Raw genomic sequence first — 22,486 nt, 5'->3', positions numbered from 1 at the left:
TAAGACTGAGTCGCGGATCCAACGCGGAGCAGAGCCCCCCTCCAGTATCGCCCCCCAGCGCCGAAGCGACCCTAACCATGTTGCCTGGCTGCTAAGAGTCAACACACACAAACACACCCTCGCCTTGCGACTGGCCGAGCTTTCAGAACAAGCTTTTCAGAGCGTAACCCCGGAGCCCGCGAGCAATTCCGACGTGCACAGTGCCAGTCGCACCGGAGAGTAACGCCGCGCGCTCCTGGGCTAAAGACTTCCGCGAGGGGGGGGGCAACCCCCGAGGGCTCCTAAGGGGGGAAATCTGCGGGCGCGTCCCCGACTCCCTCCTCCTCACCGTCAATGTTTTGTGTGTACATGAACATAAGGGGAAGATGACATGACTTGGAGACCGCATTGACTCGAATCGGGAAATGGGGAGGAAGGTGCGCTTGCAGTCTATACATACATCAAAGAGGAGCAGGAGTGAGGTTAGGGCTTCCTTTGCTAAGAATCAAAACGAACTTTTATATCCCCCCCCCAATTTACAGAAATGTCAATGCAAAAACGAGAACAAGAGGCGTGTGTAGTCACAGGGCTTTCCCACACCATGATGGACAGAGCCAGAGGACAAGGAAATAGTCCGGCCAGTCTGGGCCTTCTGAGGCAGGATCTGCCTATGAACGTGCACTATATACAGCCGGGCGTACAGCAGGGTGTTCCCATTGGTTGGTCTCCAGTGCATTTGGAACAGTACAGTAAGCCCACAACTTATGTGGGGGTTACGTCTCGGGGATTGCTTCTAAAGCCAAAATCGTGTATAGTCAAAACAACAACAACATTGAGTTCAATGGCAGGTGGGATTGCCAAAGTCATTTTCCCCCAGATCCCTACCTACTTTGTTTACTTTTTCGTATCCTCCCCCATGTGTAAAACTGAACGCGCACAAGTTGAATGTGCATAAGTTGTGAGCTTGCTACAACACAAATACTTGACACTTGCATTGGGATTTGAAGTCTTCAAAGTGCTTCACATGCAGTTAAGGTGCTTCCACAGAATGGTTTACTGTGGTCTGGGGCTGCTCATGCGTGGATATTTTTTTTACAGTTTCATTTTTTTTTATCAGCTGTTCCATTACTTTGGTGTTTGCCACCCTAGTCTCCTTTGGGAGGAATGGATGGATATAAACTTAATAAATACAAATTGTCAAAGGTCCTCATATAAATGCCATCCTGCATTATTTCCCCATTTAAACTGGATTTACAGTTTATGCAGCAAATCCAGTAAGTAAATAAAATCCCACAGAAATGGTAAATATGGTTTAATGGGGGGGGGCGGATATTGGATGGCATTTTGATGAGGATGTTGTGTGGACTGTACCAAAAAAGAGAGACCTTTGCATGGATGGGCAGCACTGAGTTCACAATAAACTGCTGTATGGAAATACAGTAGCTGTAATCCATTAAAAAAAATATATCAGTGTCATTATCCCCCATTCTGCAAATGGGAAGGGAGAGACAAGCTAAGAAATAACGGCTTGTGTAAGACCACCTAGTGAGCACAGGTCATATTCATACTTGCGCACAGAGGCAACACATAATTTAATTCCCCTATCTCACATCCACAAATGATTTATATAGCCCAGTACTGGAGCCCTGTGTCCAACAGCTAGGCACTCAGCCTCACATAAAGTGTGCTTCAATAATCCTACCTAGATGTGACTAATGCATGTGCTGCTGCAGCCAGGTCTGACCTCAGGATGCAACTGGCACAGCAGCCTCAGCTGACCAAAGGCACTTCTGGCCGCAGCTGCCACTTCAAAACACTTTGAATTCCTATTCCAGAATTCATCTCCTTTCTAACTAGGAGCACCACTGTCTTGTCTGAGTTAAGCTTCAGTTACTGAAAGCCCTCATCCACTCACTGATTTTAGAACATCAACAGCTTTCATTTTGTTAGATGAAAAGGAGAAGTGAGGTTGGAAGTAATCTAAATATTGGTAGCAGTGCACCCTGAATTCATGTATGATCTCTATCAGTGGCTTCATGTAGATTTATATAATCAGGAGGACAAGATCTAACCCTACATGTCACCATAACCCAGTGGCCAAGGCACCAAGTCCTCCAACTCTACCTTTTCGAACTGACTTTCAAGGAAGGAGTGGAACTGCTGCAAAATGGTTCCTCCTAAACGCAAGACTTCATCAGTCATTCCAGAAGGATATTATGGTCATGGAGCTGAACATCACTGAGAGGTCCAGCAGATCCAATGGGGACATACTCTGCCTGTCAAATTCTTGACAAATATTGCCTACCAGTGCAATCAAAGCTGTCTCAGTCCCCAAACCAGGCCTGAAATTGGATAGAAAGGGGTCTAAATAATCAATTTCATCAAAAACAAACAACCCCTTACTAAAACTGAGGTGCCACTTGGAAACTTGCCCAATAATGGCAAATCTGAGACTGGTGGGTAGTCATCCAATACAGAGTGATCTAAAGAATGTGTTTGTTTTTTCAGTTGTAGTCTTTTCACAGTGATCCTAAGGTTAGATAGAACGATGTCTTTCTCTAAGGAGGCATTTACCATTCTCCTCACCCATTCCCCTGGCTGCTTTAATCAGCCTAAATGGACAAGAATCAAGTGAGCACATGGCTGGTCTCACACTGCCAATAATCTTGAACCATGGAGTCATTGTTCATCTATACTTTCCTACAGGATACTGATTCTGGATCAGGGCACACAGAGCAAAGAGAGGAAGAACACACTGAAGTTTCATTCCACAGACCGTTTATTCTGGAGTGGCCCTATTAAAAGCAACTGGATGGTCTAGAATAACTGGATTGCGGCCTGAGTCACTGACAGAGTTAGGAAACCCAGAACCCCTTCCTTTTCCAAACAGGACATACAGAACCCAGACATTCTGGTTCTCCCTGCTTCCTCCTGCTCTAGGAATCAGATCTCAACCCCAGAAATGGAGTTCAAGGGATTTCACACTCCAGGTCCTATTCCTGAATAAGCACAAGCGGCCAAATACTTTTCTGATTCAATCTAAAGATACTCTGCGCTTTGACATGACGAAGCACATTTGAGCCACTTTTTTTGTGAGCATGTGTGGATGCTGTTGGTACAAGAGAGAAAGTGGAAGTGAGATGTTTTAAAACTAAATGAATGCTCCAGCTCAGGGGTGGGGCTCACGGGGTCCAACTGCAGCTCTCCAGGACTCTCTTTCTAGCCTTCAGGACTTTCCCCAGGCCACACACCCCTCTACCCAGGTCATATGTCCCCCGCTGCCCTCTTTTGCTTCTGGCACAGCCTGCCACTGGCATGTGGTCTCTGGAAGTTTGCCCATAGGGGAATGTAGCCCCTGGGCTGAAATGGTTCCTCATCCCTGGCTCCAGCTGGCCTGAATATATTACAACTGAATTATAGAATGTGAGAACGCCCTTTCTTGGCATGGCATAACACAAAAATGTTACCAATGTACATGGGAAGGAGAGTCCCCAAGAACCCTAATAGGAGAATGAGGAATGGGTGGAGGTGAGAATTAGTGTGTCTAAAGGAGGCCTACCAGCACTATGATTCAGGTCTGCACCCCTTTTGTCCAAGACAGAAATCCTGGTTCCCATTGATTCCTACATTATTCTGTGGGAAACAGATGGTAAAACCCACGTTTCCAGATTTGTGTGCAATGAAATCCTTGAGGATACTGAACTCCCTCCCATCAGATGTCAAGGAGATAAAGAACTATACAACTTTAAGAAGAGATCTGAAGGCAGCACTGTATTGGGAAGTTTTTAATGTTTGATGTTTTATTATGTAGCCACCCAGAGTGGCTGGGGCAACCCAGACAGATGGGCGGGGAATAATAATAATAATAATAATAATAATAATAATAATAAAGGCGATGGTTGGCAATAATCTCCAAAGAGACGAAAACAGAGACTGGGGATAGGTATGAGATGAAAAGAAAATAATTTAGGACAATTCTGACTTGCCCCAGAGAGGACAGAGTGAAGTTCTGTGTGTGCAAGCAGGAACCAGGCAACAATGTCCAGTATCATTTCCGCCAGAAGACATTAAAGAGCTTTACTGAGTTAAACACTGATGCCTTCCTTGTCCAGAGCCGAGTTTACAGTTCTCTCTAGGGCATGAGCAGCTGTTTATAAAGGGATCTCTGCGATGCAGCTGCCTCTGGGGCGGAGAGCAGCTTGCTCTCTAATTGCCACACAACAATCCTGCTGGGCAATTTAGGAGAGGAAGTGAAGGAGGTGGCTGGAATTACTCAAACTGAATGGCTGCGAATGCCTGCGTTTCAGTGCTGTCTGGAGCAGGCACCTCTCGCCAGAGCGCTACACCCTGCTGCCGCCTTAAGTCAACTGGGGGCGCACTGCTTGCAAAAGGGGAAGCTTTGATTGAGCCAGCTATTACAAAAGGCATAGCCTCGTGACCCCAATAATTACAGTGCTTCCTGGCACTGGAATAGCACGGCTATGAAGGCTTTGACGCTGAAGGGAGTGCCCTTGCAGCACCCTAGTTTTTCCCCAGGGCTGTCGCTTCCACATTTTCTCCTGGCCTGACCTTGCTTAGTTTGCAAAATCCAAATGGCTCCAAGCCGGAGGCGACACAGCTGCAAAGGGCGGGGAGGGGGCCCTGCGGGGAGGTGCAGACCGAGCCAGATGGAGCTGGATAGGGCACAAGAAGTTGGATCGACTCAGTGGGAAGCTTCCCCATTCCCCACACCCACCCCGTGCTATCCAAAAAGTTATGCCTCTCATTCCCTGCCGCTGCCCTGCCACAAAATCTACATCCATTCTCAATTGCCTCTCCCCGTTTGGGCCGCTTCGCACATTATGTTTCTTCCATGTACATGTAAAGACACAGAGTTTGCATGCATGTGACAAATAGCTTGTCTGGTAGAGCACGAGACTCTTAATTTCAGGGCTGTGAGTTCAAGTCCCACATTGGGCAAAAGATTCCTGCATTGCAGGGAGTTGGATTAGATGACCCTCGCGGTCTCTTCCTGCTGTACAACTGTATGACAAATGCATGTATTACACAGGCACATGCTTTAGGATTGCCTGTGGCTTTCCACTACCTATGCACCCAACGACAAACAAACATGCTGCTATTTGCTTTTCCACCTGGGCGAAAAAGTCTCTGCCTTAGATGTTCATTTTGCATTGTTTTTACACCTATATCCGGGGTGTAGGTGTACTGTGTGTACTGTTTTTAAAACTATTTCTAGCATGTGTGTGTGTGTGTTTGTAAATCACTTTGACAGGCATTAAAAACATGATTCATGAATTAATAAATAATAAAAATAACATTCAGCCGGGAAACTGAAGAGGATTCTGGGGGCCTTGTGGCTTCCTCTTTCTAGCCTCTTGTTTGGAATACACAAGGAAAGAGTAGGATCCACACACACAAGGCCTGCCCCCCCCCCCCACAACAGCCTCTGAATTTGCAAAAACACACAACTGCTGCTATTTTCCGCGTAAGGCAACATCACAGGTTTCCAAATTCCTGCACAGAAGGTGTGCAGCAGAGTACATGCTTTAAGATCCTCTCAGATGACTGTCTACATGCGGAGTTCACCTTTCTTCGCTTATGTGTAGGAATCTGGTTTGCCACCTCTTGAAATAATATTTTTAAAAAATCTGGCCTCCAGAACTCCATAATGATTCCAGGACTGAATACATGAGGCAGGGCAGGGTGCAGCATCTTTGGGTGAGTGCTGAGGCAGAGCCCACTGTGCTTTTGCAGCTTCAGGACAAAATCTGTTGAAATTCATTTTCAATTACCGTATTTTTCGCTCTATAAGACGCACCAGACCACAAGACGCACCTAGTTTTTGGAGGAGGAAAACAAGGAAAAAAATATTCTGAATCTCAGAAGCCAGAACAGCAAGAGGGATCGCTGCGCAGCGAAAGCAGCAATCCCTCTTGCTGTTCTGGCTTCTGGGATAACTGCGCAGCCTGCATTCGCTCCATAAGACGCACACACATTTCCCCTTACTTTTTAGGAGGGGAAAAGTGAGTCTTATAGAGCAAAAAATACGGTATTTAAAATATTTTGAAGAGTGTGAGTGAAACCCTCCCAGTGTTGTTTACAGAAGAGAAGGTACAGAAACCTGCTCAGTTCATTAATAAAAGCCAGTGATTGTAATAAACCAACTATCCAGCCACCAGCCCTCCAATACAGCAACAGCTCAAAAGAAAGCCAAAGAGAAAAAATAGGTCTTTAAGGCTTTCCCAAGGCCTGTTGTGACAGGATCTGATAAACCCCAGATGGTATTCTTCTTTTCTTTAAGAGCCAAGAGGAAAATAAGCTAGTCTTGGCCTTTAGTTCTTAGGCAAGGGGTCTGAAAGCAAAAAATTCTCTCAGGATGTTTTTTGTTTCTTTATCTCTCTTGTCTCCTGATTGGACGACCACCCAACAAACTGCCATGCTAGTCCACCTTGCATTTTTAAAATAACAATATTTTATGATGATTTGTTGGTTTTAATTGTTGCGTGCTTCCTTGATTAACAGTTGCTTTAGAACAGCATGGTAGAAATGTCTATATAGGAATAAGCCTTAGTATGAATTTGGTAACGTGAAAAAGCCAGCTGATTTGAGCATCATTGGGGGGGGGGTTTGTAGGTGGCACCATCTGATCATTCTCAGACTCATGGGCCTAGGAGATTACTTCATCATCAATTTAATTAATTTGTTAGTTGTCTAATTCTTGGTGACTTATCAGAAATATGAAGCAAAGTTAAAAAGCACACCGACCTCCAAAAACAAAAAGATTATCAACAACTCAGGATATGCCCAACAAATAAGCCAAGGCAATTGTCTCATCGTATTCTATCACATGCTGAGGAGAAGAAGAAAGCCAGGCGCAAAAAGAATACAGTAATTGTAAGTGTTGATGTTAGGGGGGCTTTTCTGGGAAGAGCATTCCATAGACTGGGATGGGGGGCACAACTACCTGCCTTCTTGCCACCCGCCAAATCTCTCTTGAAGGGAGGCATAAGGAGAAAGGCCATGGATGAGAATCTAAGGTCCTGGGTAGTTTCATGCCAGGAGAAGCGTTATTTTAGGTATTGGGATCTCAAACTGTATAAAGCTTTATAGGTTTAAACTAGCACTTTTTTAATGGGCTCGAAATTGTATATAGGCAGCCACTGCGGTTGTACTAAGACAGGTGCCATGCCAAACTGCCGACTCTCAGACAGCAATATGACCTGGGCATTCTGCATATGGTGCAGTTTCCAAACCATCTTCAGAGGCACCTTCATGTACAGGCGTTTTTGTTCTCTAATCTGTAGGTTCCTAAAGTCAAATTATTCCTGGCCAGAAAAGGGTATAGCTAGGCTACCAAGCTGAAGCTGGGGGGGAAGCATTCTGCACAACTGAGGCCACCTCAGTGTGCCTCAAGTTAACAGTAACAAATCCAGGAGAACCCTGAAGTATGACCCCATCTAGAACAGGCTAGAGACTGTTCCTTTGCTCAGAGGAACCACCCACTAATAGCATTTTGGTCATGTCTGGACTGAGCTTAGGTTTATTGACCTCCATCCAGTCTATTGCTATGACCAGACACCAGTTCAGCAGATCCGCCACCTCACCAGCCAAAGATGAAAAGGAGAATTGAGCTGCACCATCTCAGTGTACTGATGATAATGTGCTACAGAGCTCGGAATGACCACACCCAGTGGCTTCATGTTAAATACATGGGAGAGAACACCTGAGAAACTCTATACAGGACCATCCACAGAACTGAGCTATATCCCCCAAGCACCACAGTACCCATCAACTCCCAATTCAGACAGTTACCCCAGAAAGCCACTATATGGCCAATGAAACTGAAAGCTACTAAGACATCAAGGAAAACCGACAGGGACACGCTCCTTCTCTCTCCCGATACATGTCAACCAAAATAGTTTTTGTACCAAACCTGGGGAAGATATGGATCCAAGAAATCAGTTTCCTCCCACTGAGCAGACTTACTCTCAGGAAATTGGGCACAGGATTTTAGCACTAGTGTTATATTTGCACTAGCATGCATTAGGCGTCAGTATCACAATACAGTATTCTGCTCCTACCTAAGAGAAAGGAGGGGATACCTGTAGCAGGGAAGGCAGTCATATTCCTGTTTGTGATGTTAAAGAAAAACAGGGGAGATTCATGCTCTGGGGCTGAAAATAAAGTCCACAGACTTCCAAGCACTAAATAAAAACATTTGAAATGACAGGGCTATGACAGGGAATCCTTGCTAGTATTTTATTTGAAAAACTCGATTCACATGCGTGCTCTATTCTTTAGTGGTACAGCAACGGAAAAAACAGACAATTTTGTAAAGATTCAGGCACGATCCATTTGGTGCCTGCCACACTTAATGATATCCCACACACCACTTACAATCACAATGGGTGGGCTGGAATAATATTTCCCAAGTGGCAAAATATTGCAGGTTGACTGCTGGGAAAATCATGCTCCTGCAACAGAAATGCTACTTTGAGAGATAATAGATATAGCTTATGGCAGCACTAAATTAAAATAATAAAAATAAAAATACTGGGGGAGCGAGGAAAATCTCTGTGTGGATGGGTTTGACTTGCATGTGTGAACTGTTAGGAAACTACTGGTCTGAAGCATTTCCTTTTGTTGAAATGCCATTTATGCCTGGATCTTGTGCAACACATGAACAATAGCTGTGCATAAACAGGCCCTTAGTTGTAGAACTACAAGCCCCATCAATTAGGGTCACTGGCTATGCTTGCTAATGCTGATGAGAGTTGTAGTTCAGCAACATCTGGAGGTCAATGGTTCCCCAGACCTGATTTAAGGAGCATTCGTTCTGATTTGTTCATAGGGAGGTTAGATGATGTTGCATCAAGGCAAGTGTCATCCTACACTTCCAAGTGCATTTCCCCATTACTTTCTTTATCGCAAAAAAATATGATCTTTTGGGAAAGTGGGTGAGTTGGCAAGACACCCCCCTGCTCAATCAACTATAATTACTCAACCTGAATAATTACCAGAATGTGATCAAATCCCACTTGCAAACAGCAACAACTTGGAAGTGCCCTGTGTGCATATTGATTCAATTCCAGACCACAGCTAGGAGAGCTGGCTGATGTGGGAGAAGGTGGGACATGAGGGCTTGAAAACTGGATAGAACACCTCTTTCCCCTCTAAATCATCTTAGATCCATGTCAAATATGTGCCTAGTAAGTAAGCAAAGAGATGTGGAAGCATTCTCTCTTTGGGAAGTGCCAGTAACATACAGTGGTACCTCGGGTTAAGTACTTAATTCATTCTGGAGGTCCGTTCTTAACCTGAAACTGTTCTTAACCTGAAGCACAACTTTAGCTAATGGGGCCTCCTGCTGCCGCTGCGCCGCTGGAGCCTGATTTCTGTTCTTATCCTGAAGCAAAGTTCTTAACTTGAAGCACTATTTCTGGGTTAGCGGAGTGTGTAACCTGAAGCGTATGTAACCCGAGGTACCACTGTACTATGCTTCTCATTTAGTTTCTATTTACTTGCCTTTGCCCCATTCTTTTGCCCCCTTTGTGGCTTACTCCTTGCTCCCCATTGCGATGGCACACAGCTGGGGATCCTGGACGGTGGGTGGGTGGATCCCGTGGTGAATCACTGCCATTTGCCCACAGAGCTGGAAGCAAGTGCTGCCTCCCCCACAGATTGGCACATCCTGCATTGGTGCTCAGGGAAGGGTTAACTCAAACTGGGCTGCACTCCAAGGCCTGGGAGCTGCTCCCCACACACTATCCCTGCGTCAGCTCAGCTCCGCTCCCTTTCCCAGCAGCTGTGCTAGACCAAGCCCAGTTAAGAGAGGGAAGCTGGGAGTGGGGGGGTATGTTCTCGAATATCAAGCTCCACACTGGCACCAGGCCTGCCCCCTGCAGGGAGGCAACCTATAAAGACATAAGGGTCTGGGCTTTGGGGCTATCCAAAACAACAAGGAACACCACACTGAGGATAAGCCATGTACATGTTGTGTTATTGGCAGAAGAAAAGTGATTGTGGGTGGGAAACGGCTATAATTTGGGGAGTGGATCTTGTGCTGGCAGTAGATCTTGTTTGGTACGTGGTTTATGCAGCTGGCTGAACCCAAAGCCCTCTAGGTAGAAAGGCCTCAGGTCCTAGCAGTCACCTTTGCCCCTTCCCTTTCCACCCCCAGCTGGGAAGCTCCTTCCCTCCCATGACAGGAAGTTCATTGTTGAGGTCCCGGGATCTGCCAGACAATAAAGGAAGCAGCTGCTACCATGGCAATGGTGTGTGACATAAGCAAAACTTGCGCCATAATGGGTGTGGGGATATGTCCCAATTCACGGTCTCCTTGCTGTCATGGGAACAGGGAACTGTGCTAGCCGGGCTCCTCTCTCTGTTCTCCTCCCACTGCAAGTCCCGACTGCTTCCCTTCGCATGCCACAGCAAGGGGTGAAGGAAACAAGGTCACTGGGTACACCACCTGCCTTTACCTGTAGCGAAGCCTCAGATGCACTTAGCCCGACAGCCACAGAGGCACAACCACACAAAACAACACTTCCCAGAAAGACACACGGTCACAGAACATACGTGACACACTGCACTGGAGGTAACGCATAGCCAATTAACAAAACCATGGAAATAGTTATCCTAAATGATGTACAGGGCAAAATGGACAGAAGTTTGTGGTACTACATACAGCAAAACTCATAAATCCAAGTGGTTGCACAGTTTTCAGAAATGTATACACGTGTACACAGCCTGAGAACTTGGGGATCCAAGTCCACAAGCACAAAACATAGGGCTGCAGTAACAGAGCGCCATTCACAAACCCAAGGTGTGTGTGCGTACACCCAGAGACACACTATATGCAACCCAGCCATAACACACACACTACTTGCCATGTTACAGAAAAAGGATGCATTAAAAAATAAAACACAACATTTGTATGCCACACCTCTTCTGTAACACATACACACCACATATGCATGCAAGGCCAGATGCTCTGTATACATGCACGCAGGCACACACAGCACTAAACAAACATTTGTATGTGCACATTAGAAAGCAGTGTACAGCTCTTATGGCAAACACACTGCCTGCAACACATGGGGATTTTAGGGGAGCCATCCAAGTATACAGAGAGAAGGAGGGAAGGATTGAGTTGAGCTCTCTTGTGTGTGCGTGCATGCGTGCTGTGTTTCACCTCCCTCCTCCCCGCTGCTATCTGGACTACAGCCTGGTGGTGGCTGCGGTCACGAAGGGAGGGGGGATTGCCTCGCCCAGTGCATGAGTCACAGAGAGCAGACTTCCCTTCCCAGCAGGGCCCTGGGCTCAGCCACTTGCCTGCCGGGAAAGGCTCTGTATGCTAGCCGGGGTCAGAGTCGTGGCTGCTCTGAAGTGGGCATTGGCAAGGGTGGGAGAGGGGTCTCTGGTGAGAACATCTGCTGGGGGAGGAGGAGGAGGAGGAGGCGGAGAGAGATGCGTGGAAGAGTTTTGATCCCAGTCCAAGCACTCTTGTTTTTTGGACAGCCCAAAGACATATTTTACTGTCTCTTGGCTGCAACTAATTTCACTGTGAATGCTCTCCCACTTCACAGCGGCCAAACAGTTATGGATTTCTTGGCTCTAAGGAAGGAGCAATTCGGGAAGACATCTCCATCTCATCCTCACCCATGTGCAGTATAGTGGTTAGAGCCAGTGTCGGACTCAGACTTGGGAGACCAGGGTACAAATCCCCACTCAGCCATGAAGCTCAATGGGGGTCTTTGGGTCAGCCCCTGCCTCTTAGCCTAACCTACCTCACAGGATTGTTGTGAGGTGTAAATGAGGCAAGGGAGAACCATGTACGTCACCTTCAGCTCCTCGGGGGGGGGGGGAAGCAGTGGGATATAAATGCAATAAACAGATAAAAGTGCATCCTTGATGTGCTCCAAAAGTAGGTATGACAGATTGACAGAATAACAACCCTGTTCAAAATAAGGGAAAGTAGTCCATGCCTCATTGCCTCAGTCCTCTTCTCCTTCCCCCAACACCTGCTAATCTCAGACTACAAGATCCTGCCTTATGCAGATCCCAACCTAAACAGGGGCATCGAATGGTCCAGAAATGGGGTGGGTGACTTTATTGCTGGATCATTTATGTAGTTCCCTGTTCTGACCTTGGGGACAGCCCCAAATTGACTCTCTCTGCCCCTCACTGCCAGCTGGGAAATCCCAACTGGAGACTAAAGCAGAGGCCTCGCTGTGCTAGGTTCATTCAGCTGTGTCCTCCTGGGACAGCTGCCTCCAAAGTCAGTCCAACAAGGGACGTAAAAAGATAGGAAGCTGCCTCATACCAGGTTAGACCATTGCTCCATCCAGCTCAATACTATGCTGACAAGCAGCTTTCCAGGCCTTCAGAGAGGGACTTCTCCCTGCCCTACCTGGAGATGCTGGGGATTGAAACTGGGACCTTCTACCAGTGAGGTACAGCCCTTCCCCAACTCACACATTCTCCACCTCTCTCTTTCTCCTTTGGGTCTGCTTCTTCCCTTCCCACCCTCTCTGGCCCTACATCATCCCTTGCCCCTAAACATGCTCTGGATCTCTCTGATCTGGACACTGGCACCTGGCTGTGTCCCTCCCTTGCCCAGGCTGTAATTAGCAGTTATTAAAGGTCATTAGCAAACTGGGAGTTAATGACCAGGTAGGAGCAACTTGGCTTCAGCACTGGGGTGTTGGCTTGTCTACCTGCCTGTTTACAGCTTTGCCAGCTGCTGGAATACCACCGCTAAGCAGAGACCAGACGGAATAGATGACGCCTTGAGTTGGTTGGGAGAGAGGGAGGGATGCTTGAGAGGCAGTTTTGTAAGGAGCCAGGGCTGGCTGCAGACTTCTGAGGCTCAAGCAGTGGGCACAGAAAAGAGAGTGGATTAGGGGGGGATCTTGGGCTGCGGGTGCCTATGTCCACTTAGAACCAGCCCTCACCCTAGCATCCTACTGTGGCACAAAGGGAGTGGAGTATCCTGCTTCTCAAAAGTCATGTAACCCCCAAGCCCAAACACATTGGCTTGGAGCTGGGGTACAAGCCCCAGAATTCTGGCTCATTGCCCAGCCAGCCGTTTCTGCTCTTCCTGCTCCCTAAAATTCCCTGGCTGCTCTTCATGGAATTAATCACTTCCTGTTCCAGAGCTGGGTGTTGTTCCGTTCTGTCCGAATGGGTAATGCACCACACTTCAGAGGCAATTGTACACCAGTGCTAAGCAATGAATTGCTATATAAATATATTCTAAGACATCCAACCTCTTCTCTTGTTTTCCCATTCCCCACAACCAGAGAGATTGCTTCAAAGCAGCCAAAGTATCTAAACAATGACAGCTAAGGACCCTTTTCCTGACCTCTGACTCCATTCCTAAATATTCTTCCTCCCCTGTTGTGCCTCCCCTGTTTGCTTTTCTGTGAAATCATCTGTTTTTAAGTGTGGGCGGCTTCTCCAACTAGGACGTGCCTAGAGCAGAACAGCTGCCAAGGAACCGCACGCCAGAGACAGGGTGTGTGTATATGTGCACAGAGAGGGTGATGTACGTGGTGTGGGGTTTGTGATAGGGTGAATTGTCAAAGCCTGCAGAGGGTAGGTGGGAGTATGTAGGGGTATACTAACTACAGCCTGTGGGTGTGTTTGTGGGGGGTGAGGAACACTTGGTGTAAAGAATGGCACAGCGTATGTTTAGCGCACAGTGCACGTTTGGCTGAAAACAGCGTTGCTTTTATGTTCTGCAAATGTGCAGAGAGTGGTGGTGCATTGCGAGCAACTGATGCAGAATGTGGAAGGTCTTGTCTTTGGGTAGTATGTGGGAAAGTGCATCTGTGTATGTACTGTCTATAACATGCTATAAAACATGAGCATCCTCAGAGCTGTCACAAAGCATGTTTGTTTACATGGTGTCTGAAGAAAGATGAGAGCAAAAGTGTGTGCGCAAGTGAACATGCACAGAAGGTGTGTGAGAATGTCTGAAGAGGGGCAGTAATAATACGATTCTGTGCTCGCTTGTAAATACTCATTCACCTGGTTGCTTGCGGTAAAAAACGCTTCCAGGCAACTAGCAAGGGATGTTTACAGCACTTGTTTCTTTTACACCACAAATCACTAATCCAGTAACTCTCTGGTCAGGTGGGCAAGTTAAAAAAAAATAATGTTACGGATTAATAATTTTAGTTGACTAGAATTTGCAAGGCTGAATAAGGCATGCTGTGCAAGTTTCATCTCCCTTGCGTACAAGGAAATCCCTGCCAGAAAGTCCCACTCTAGACACTCCATTTGTGGATTTGGGCAGATTTCCTTGTCAACATAAAGCCCTGAAGGATGCCAAGACTTGCCTGAACAGTAAGGAGTATTACAGTGCGGTTAGGAAAGGGAGGGAGGAAGACAGAGAAATGCCAGTTCTACAGGGGGGTGGGGAAAGGGCCAAAGATAAATGCCATATTAAAAATGCCATATAAAAACAAATTAAACTTAGAATTAAAAAAACAACTAAATGTCATATAAAAACAAATTAGACTGAGAATTAAAAAAAAAAAAAAGCTGGTGGCAATCCTGTTGGGGTTGAATGCTGTAAAGAAACACAAAGAATGGGGTTGAGGAATGGGATCGAGAATCCGCTGAGGCCCTGGTTTGTGACTGAGGAAGGATTTGAACTGGGGATTAATTAATTTATTACATTTCAATCCCGCATTTTTTTCCTCTGAGGAGCTCAACGTGGAGTAAGTACATGGTTCTCCCACTCCATTTTATCCTCACAACAACCCTGTGAGGTAGGTTAAGCTGAGGATCCATGATTGATCCAAGCTCACCCAGTGAGCTTCATGGCTGAGTGGGGATTTGAAGAACCTCGGTCTACTAGGTCTTAGTCCAACACAGTAACCACCACACAGGCTCTGGGTCACGGTTCACACTCCTCCTTGCCAGTCTACTACATCAACTCCCAGAGAGCAGTGGTGAGGCTCAAGCCTGAAAGCCACCCCAAACCAGCTGAAGCACGACATGGACAAAAACAGCCCATGTTCCTTCCTTACAGCCTCAGGGCAAGCTTGTTGAAGCAGAACTGACCTCCTGCTAGCCCTGGATGGGTTAATACCAGGCTATCCCAGGAAGGGAAGCTGGGAGCAGACGGTGTCTGAGTTGCTCCTGAGTCACATAGGCCGATAACACGTTTCCACCCAAGGCAGCCAAAATAACCCGGCTGGGAACTTTCCCACATGGAGTTTGTTTTTCATCTCCGCGGTTGCATGAGGCGGGGGATGTGAGAGAATAAAACACAAGGCTCCTGTTGAGGAGGCATACATTTGCCAAATGCTCCTCGGCAGCTAGTGTGGCACAATAGGCAGGAGTGTTGGGCTGGGGTGTGAGAAGCAAAAAGTCTTGTTGCTACTTAATGATGAAGCAAACTGGGTGGCCATAAGAGAACGGCAATCTTTCAGCCTATCCTACCTCACAGAGCTGCTTTAGGATAAAAACACAGTGCTATGCGCCTTGGAAAGGTGATATGCACATGTAACAAATAAATGTTTCACGCACCCAATATGGTTCCCCTCAAATAAGAACTTAAAACACAAAACAAGCTCCAAACCCAGGACTTACCTAAAATGTGAGGATTTCCCGATAGCTGGCAAGTCTGTCTGGGTCAGGTGGGAGAACCTTAGGCCTGGAGGTCAAATGTGGCCCTTTATCCGTCTTCTGAACTGTCCCCAAGCCATGCCCCTCCTCCACACTCTCTTCAAAAGTTTTTGCCTGGCTGGAAAGTGCTCTTGAACTGTAAAAATGGCCCTTGCTTGCCTAGATGGAGAGAGATGTGTGTATATAAATATCTGCCTTTGGAATGCCTAGAACGTGGCTTACTGTACAAAGGCAAAGAATCACACCCATAACCCTACCTACTCGCCTCTGGCCCCTCTCAGCAATGCAAGTGGCCCCAAGAAATTTGTCCATGAGAGAATGTGGCCCCCAGGCTGATAAGAGTCCCCTGACCCTGACCCATTTGGTTAGTTTTTGTTGTAAGGTACTTTGTAGTGTTTGATGGGCTGTGCTGGCTACTCCTATGCAGGAATTAGTCCAACCCAGTTCAATGGGACTTAGTAAAGGTAAAGGTAAAGGGGCCCCTGACCATTAGGTCCAGTCATGACCAACTCTCATCTCGCTTTATTGGCTGAGGGAGCCGGCGTACATGTGGCAGCATGACTAAGCCGCTTCTGGCGAACCAGAGCAGCGCATGGAAACGCCATTTACCTTCCTGCTGGAGCGGTACCTATTTATCTACTTGCACTTTGACATGCTTTCGAACTGCTAGGTTGGCAGGAGCTGGGACCGAGCAACGGGAGTTCACCCTGTCGCGGGGATCCGAATCGCCAACCTTCTGATCGGCAAGTCCTAGGCTCTGTGGTTTAACCCACAGCACCACCCGCGTCCCTTTCAATGGGACTTACTCTCCAGTAAAACAGTAGCCCTGTGCTCTCTGTACACCACGGTTGTGGGTTGTGACTGAGTAGATCAGCAAATAAGTTTGGATGTCAAAGAGGGAATCTTTAAAAACAAAACTATACAGCAGAAAGAGTGTGGCTTTTGGAACCACAGGTAAATAAATGCTACCTAGCAGCATTGTGTGGCCCATCAGGGCAAGGAGAGTGAATAAAGAGTAAGATAGGATTTGAGTCCTTTTCCTTAGACTGCAACACTCTCGATTCAGCCTCAGCAGCTGGGATATGAAACAGGCAATGTTCTTCCGCCTTCTTCTTGCCCATATAAAATGAAACTCCTTGGCAGCAGTAGGCATGAAAGTTATTCCTTCGAATCACAGACACACACACACAAACATACACAAGCTTTGCATAGCTGGCATCGCCCATGTCGTTTCCTCTACGGTAGCAGCCTCAAATGAAGGCACACTGCTGTCCCCCGGCGGGGGCTCGTGGTCCTGCAGCGCCGGGTGCTGAAACATCTGTTCCCTCATAGCGCCCCCTTTCATTTCGCATCAATCCAGTTTAATAAATCTTCTTCCCCTGTTAAGAAAGTCGGCTGTTTGTTGTCACACACACTACTACAGAGTCTTCGGCATGTATGCTGCGTCTCGGTGTGGAGCTGGAACGGCCGCCCGGAAAACAGAGAATTCCTGGAATATCTTTTCAACACGTGTAGGACAAGTCATAGAGAAACGTGACCATGAGCATGTGCAGAGTTCATTTCCACCGAGCGGCCCACACGCTTAAAAAGCAAGGCAGCTGGCATGCCTCCCAGGTGGCCCTGAACCGCCTCGGCTTCTGTCCCCCCCCCCCCGCGCCCCCGGAGTGAAGCACCGACCCCACCCACGAGCGATCCCCTTCGCCATATACAGTCATAAGCGCTCGCCTGACGCCCCCTCGCTCGTCCTAGAGCGTCTCGGTGCCTCGCGGGCGGGGCTGAGCCTCTCCGGTTCCGCCCCAGCCGCCAACGGCGGGGCGCGGGCGGCTGACGTCACGCGCGGGCTGCGCAAGGGGCCGCTCTAGGCCAGCAGGGGGCGTGGCGGTCGGGGTACCGCGGCTTGCAGCGCCGGAGCCATGAGCGAGACGGGCCCGGCCGGGCGCTGCGGGGCGCTTCTCACTTGGGTAAGCCCGGGAGCTGGAGCGCGGGGGGTCGCCCGCCGCCGCCGCTCGGCTGATTCCCGCCACCACCTCCATAGGGCGCCCTCCCCGAGTTACCCCCGCTGCCACTGCCGCCCCCCCCCCAATGTCTTCAACAGGTGCCTTCCCGCCCGGCTTCCTCGCCCAGCCACCTGGGATAACCCTTACTTGGGGAAGGGGAAGAATGGCCTACAAGGCCACACGCGCCCCTGTTTTTTTTTATTATTCCGGGTTAGTTTAACCCGGGATTGCCGCTCACGTTTCTGCATTCTCACGGACGTGCTTTACACCCGCTGTTCCACCCATAAGCATTATGCACCGACAGAGGATGCGTGTGGGGGTGTGTGTATGAATGTATCGTGTGCATGGACACCGGTAATAACCACCTGGTTTGGTGAGCACGGGCGGGAGGAACGTAGGTTAAAGTCCGCGGCGGAGGCCTGAACTTAGCAGCACCGGTTACTCAGCCCCTGGAGTTCCTTCCAGGAAAGTCTTGAGGCCTCCCGGCTACCTCCCAACTCCGCTCCTCAACTCCCAAATCCTCTTAAAAACCTCCCGGTGCGGCAAGTCTGCCTTAAAGCCTCGGCTATTTTTGTAGGCTCCACTCGACACACAGTGACTCTGCATTTGCGCTCTTTGCCCCCTGGCGCTGTGGATTTTCTCCGTTCCCTCCACCCGCTCCCTTAAACTAGCTTTTTCTTTCGTGTCCAAAACTGGAATGATTAGGGCTTCCAACTGTTGGCTGCTGTTCCTTGAGATTCTCTTTCTCTGTCCTTCCTTCGGAAGAATCTTTCCCCACCACCTGCTGTGCCCAGCACCAAATTCTGAACAATGAAGGGTATCTAATTAATTCCCATCTTGCCAAACTCCCCAAGGAGTAACATAATGAGAGTGAGGTTGATAATCTAGTTCATCCTGCTTAAAAATGTGTAGAACAAGACATAGAGGTTTGTAGTTCATCAGAGGAACAAACTTAAAACTACTTGGAATGTTTAAAAAAGAAAGAAGGCAACACTTGCTCAATCTATAGTTCAGACCAGTCTAATTGGTGAGGTTAAATATATGAGAGAACCAGAGCCTGGATTATTAGAAATATATGCTACTCAACTGGGGCCCAGTTCCAAACTGGACCATTTCATCCCAATCCTGAAATAAGGCAAAGCATTTATTTGTGCTGATTTACTTATTCTTGAGAGAACCCTTGTGGAAGCTGCTATCTGTCCATTAATTTGATTCAGTGTTTTGAGTAGAAGATTCAGGGGTCTGACAAACGTTCATGCTTTTGGGCCACATGTGTAATAAAGTCTACAATGTGGAAACTACTGCATTGTTAAGTTCAGTTGTGTCACCTGTGAGCCAAATCAAGGTAACAGGGTTTTGTCCTATTACATGTGTTGAAGTAGCTTACGAATGTCAGGACACTTTTATGATAATCAACAATGCTTTATGAATTGTTACTGTGACAATTTTAAGCATTACTGTAATTGCTGCAGTCTGTACCCTTTGCATTGCATTTCTTTCTACCCCTGCTGCTTAGCTCATTGCTGACTTTCTCCTTCACTCACTCCCCCCACACCGTGTGTATCTGCTAACTTGAGTTAACAATTCAGGCATCTGATGTAGTAGTCTACAAAAGCTTATGCCATAGTAAATTTGTTAGGGTTGTATTCAGAGCACTCCTAAATACCTCTATGTGTGAGAAGAACAACTTCTGTTTGTGCAACGATGCTCCCCCCCCCATGTACTCCCTAAATCTGTTCTGGGGGTTCCCTCAACTCTCTAGAGCAGATCTGGGGATAGCGTGGGAGAGGTGCAGGGGGGCAGAGGAGGGAAATCATTTTTGCACAAGTGGAAGTCATTCCCCTCTCACAATTATTTAATTGAATACCATCCTCCTACGTTAAAGTACCACAAGACTTTTTGTTTTTTGCATTAAGATGGTGAAGAATAAGTGGATTTTGACTCAGAAACTTCACCAACTTGCTCAAGGAAAATATTTCTGGAAAACTTTTTCTTTTGCAATTAGAGCCAACCGGGGGGTTCTTTGAAGTATTATATTTGTGTGATATTTATATTTGTGTACTTCCATTATTGTCATATTTTAGATTTAAATGATTTTTAGTTTTTACTGGAAAAACTAGTGTTTGAACAACTAGAGCAGCACATACCTCTGTGCCTGACTTAAAGAATGGCTGCTTGGCTTATTAAGAGTGGCTGCTGCTCTGCCCTCTAACAGCTTCCTGGTTAGATTGCCCTATGTCCTGTTTATCACTAATAGCTGTAATGAGAAGACTTTGTTCTTCCAGTGCTAATCACCTTCTCCCTAACCCACCATGCCAAAGATGCCGGATGCTTCTATCTCTGCCCAGGGCAGAAAATACTGGAGTTGTTGTTTTTAGATTCAATATGCAACAGCTGTCATACAAGGAAGGATTTTGGTATGATCAGCCTTTCGTAGCACTGCAGCCGTAAGAGAGGAGGAGCTGAACCTGTCAAGCTTGTCTCTCCTGCACAAGTATTAAAAACACAGGAGTCTTTGTTTACGCTGAATTGAGCAGCCCTAACACTGTTTTTCCTCAATACCCCCGTGCCTGAGTCTGCAGATGCTGTTGGGGACTCTTGGCTAACAAGGAAGGGTCTTTTGTTTATGAGACCTGGATATTTAGGAAATAATTTACTAATGCAAGATGGCTGGTATTTCTGCCAGATTCAGAATGGAATGCTGATTTCTCCAGTAAGAATCAGGCATCTGTCAGCCTTGTGTGAGAAGGTTGGAGTTGGTACCCAAGCGAGATCTGATGGGAAGGTGGATACCCATGTGCTGTAATGTTATTAGCCAGAGCTAATTGGACCACTTTAGGATGATTTCACATGGCAAGACCTGTAAAGACTGCCCCCAGCAGGAGAGACCCTTCTACTCTTAGGCACGCTGAGGTCAAATGGCAGTCACTGATACTAAAGAAGGCCTGATATGTGTGTTTATGTGGGATGCAGTACTGTATCTCAGGAAAAACATCAGTACTTTACCTCATGCAGGTAGTTGATGGGACTTCTATTAAGAGGGGTAAACAATTTGGAGAAGGTAGGCACACATGGTTTCCTAAAATGTAAATTTGGTCTAAACATGTTGATTCCAGTGAATAAGAGAGCTATGGGATCTGATTTCTGCACGACTGAGAGTTCAGTGTAACTTGAGAGGCTGATCATTTGACACAAATAGGACCTAATCCAATTTAAGGTATTGCCACTTAGCTGTTTCAGTTGAGAACCATAAGAATTAGGACATCAACAAAATGAAATTTTAAGGGGGAGGTACCCAAAATACAGAGGAAGATGGGGTGTTCGTGGCATTCACTGGATGTAGTGTAGCCACCATCTTCCAAACAGGGCACATTAACAATCAAAAGGAGAGTGTTGTTTAATAGTGAGGTAGGTAAGAGAAATATCTGACCCTGTAGAAAACCCCAAATTGGACTAGATAATTCAAAGACGGAAAGCTTACTTGTTTTGGTAATCTTTTTGGTTAATATGAAAACCTTAATGTGTTGTTTCAGCCTGTTAGTTGCAATTGAGGAAGCAAGGTTAAAATCATGGGAAAACAAGCAGGGATGACTGTGTGCATATTGGAGGAGAGGACCAAGGCCACTCCTAATCCTAGGTGTAAATCCTGTAGCTGCTCTCGAGGCAGGAGGTAGTTTGGAAGACTTCTATTTCATTATACTCAAGGATGCCCTGACTGTGAGCGTGACAGCTGGGCTGCCTCTGCTTAATGATTCATTGTGTATATCAGCGCCTTGCAGGCATGTGGGAGTACTCGTGCCGAGCTCATTGTGGGGGGGGGTGCATGTGTGTGGCAGGCACTGTTGTCTTGCAGCAGCAGACTTATCTATTGGCATAGATTTTCAAGTTTGGTTTTAAAGATCTTGGTGTCTAATCATGGAGCCTAAGGGCACCTAAACCTACATAGGGTTGCCACCTTCAGCCAAGATTCTTTGTAACTCCACAGTTTTCATTCTTATGGATATATTCCCATTGGATGAGTTATACAGAAAAAGTGTGTTTTTCTTCTTTGATATTGACACTGTCACCAGCAGCCCGGATAGATTTTAGGTTATGTCCCTCTGTAGGCTGGTTCAGAATGGGCTTCCTCTGTTCCCAGATCCAATAATTCACTATTTTTTCACCTAAAGTATTCACTTGCTGATTTGATTTGTTTCCTCCAGCTGCAGACGTTTCATGTTCCATCTCCATGTGCCAAAGAACAGGATTTGGCCAGCGGGGTCACAGTTGCCCAGGTGCTGCACAAAATGTGAGTGTCGTGGTGGTTAATGAGTGTTCACAAGAGTTATCATGGTCAGCATGGCCAAATTCTCCCCTCACTCCCCTACAAATCTCTTTTTGATCTCTGCCCCTGGTTAGCAAGTTGACGGTTGAAGTTTGTGCTGCCAGAAATCAGAATTCCCTCCCTAATGAGTTAATTTGACAGTTTGATACTAGAGAAGGACAGACAATAGCTTAGCAGCAGGAAAGCTCCTGTGGTTGCCTTCTTTGTCACATTGGGACAATGTGAATGAAGCTGTGTGTGAGACAGAAGACAGAAGAGCTTGACTCTAGGCTGGTGAAAAGCCAATATAGAATCTGTTTCGCAAAGCTTATGTGCAAGATCACAAAGTTGCTCAGAGTTTGCTTTCCACCCCCAAACCAAAGGCAACAGCTTTATGGTTTTCATTTCCAGAGACCCATCTTGGTTCAATGAAACCTGGCTCCTGAGGATTAAAGATGATGCCGGTGACAACTGGAGGCTGAAGGTATGAAGTGAGAATAGGGTGAGTGGTAGTCTCTGAGACCTAGATGCTTAGCAATACCAAATACTGCCAAGAAATTGTTAC

At 46.9% G+C, this 22,486-nt stretch overlaps 1 protein-coding gene and 1 long non-coding RNA gene across 3 annotated transcripts in view; one reads left to right on the top strand and one right to left on the bottom strand.

The window, feature by feature from the left end:
- LOC308472089 overlaps positions 1–17,420 on the bottom strand; it is a 63,776-nt gene extending 46,356 nt beyond the window's left edge. For both annotated transcript variants that reach the window (XR_013983297.1, XR_013983298.1), the window contains exons 1-2: positions 16,819–17,420; positions 15,586–15,780 (exon numbers count right to left, since the gene is read on the bottom strand). This is a non-coding gene — a long non-coding RNA (uncharacterized lncRNA). The remainder of the gene's footprint in view (positions 1–15,585; positions 15,781–16,818) is intronic.
- A 47-nt stretch (positions 17,421–17,467) lies between these two features.
- The window catches only part of HOOK2 (hook microtubule tethering protein 2), a 33,486-nt gene continuing 28,467 nt past the window's right edge, over positions 17,468–22,486 (top strand). Inside the window, exons 1-3 of the mRNA XM_080996573.1 lie at positions 17,468–17,582; positions 21,821–21,906; positions 22,333–22,405. Coding sequence (XP_080852699.1) covers positions 17,535–17,582; positions 21,821–21,906; positions 22,333–22,405 — 207 coding nt within the window. The 5' untranslated portion in view covers positions 17,468–17,534. The remainder of the gene's footprint in view (positions 17,583–21,820; positions 21,907–22,332; positions 22,406–22,486) is intronic.

The sequence above is a fragment of the Podarcis pityusensis genome (assembly GCF_964106645.2).
Source record: "Podarcis pityusensis genome assembly, chromosome: 2".
Lineage (NCBI taxonomy): Eukaryota > Metazoa > Chordata > Lepidosauria > Squamata > Lacertidae > Podarcis > Podarcis pityusensis.
Note: the sequence above shows the minus strand (reverse complement) of the source record. Positions and strands in the feature narration are given on the sequence as shown.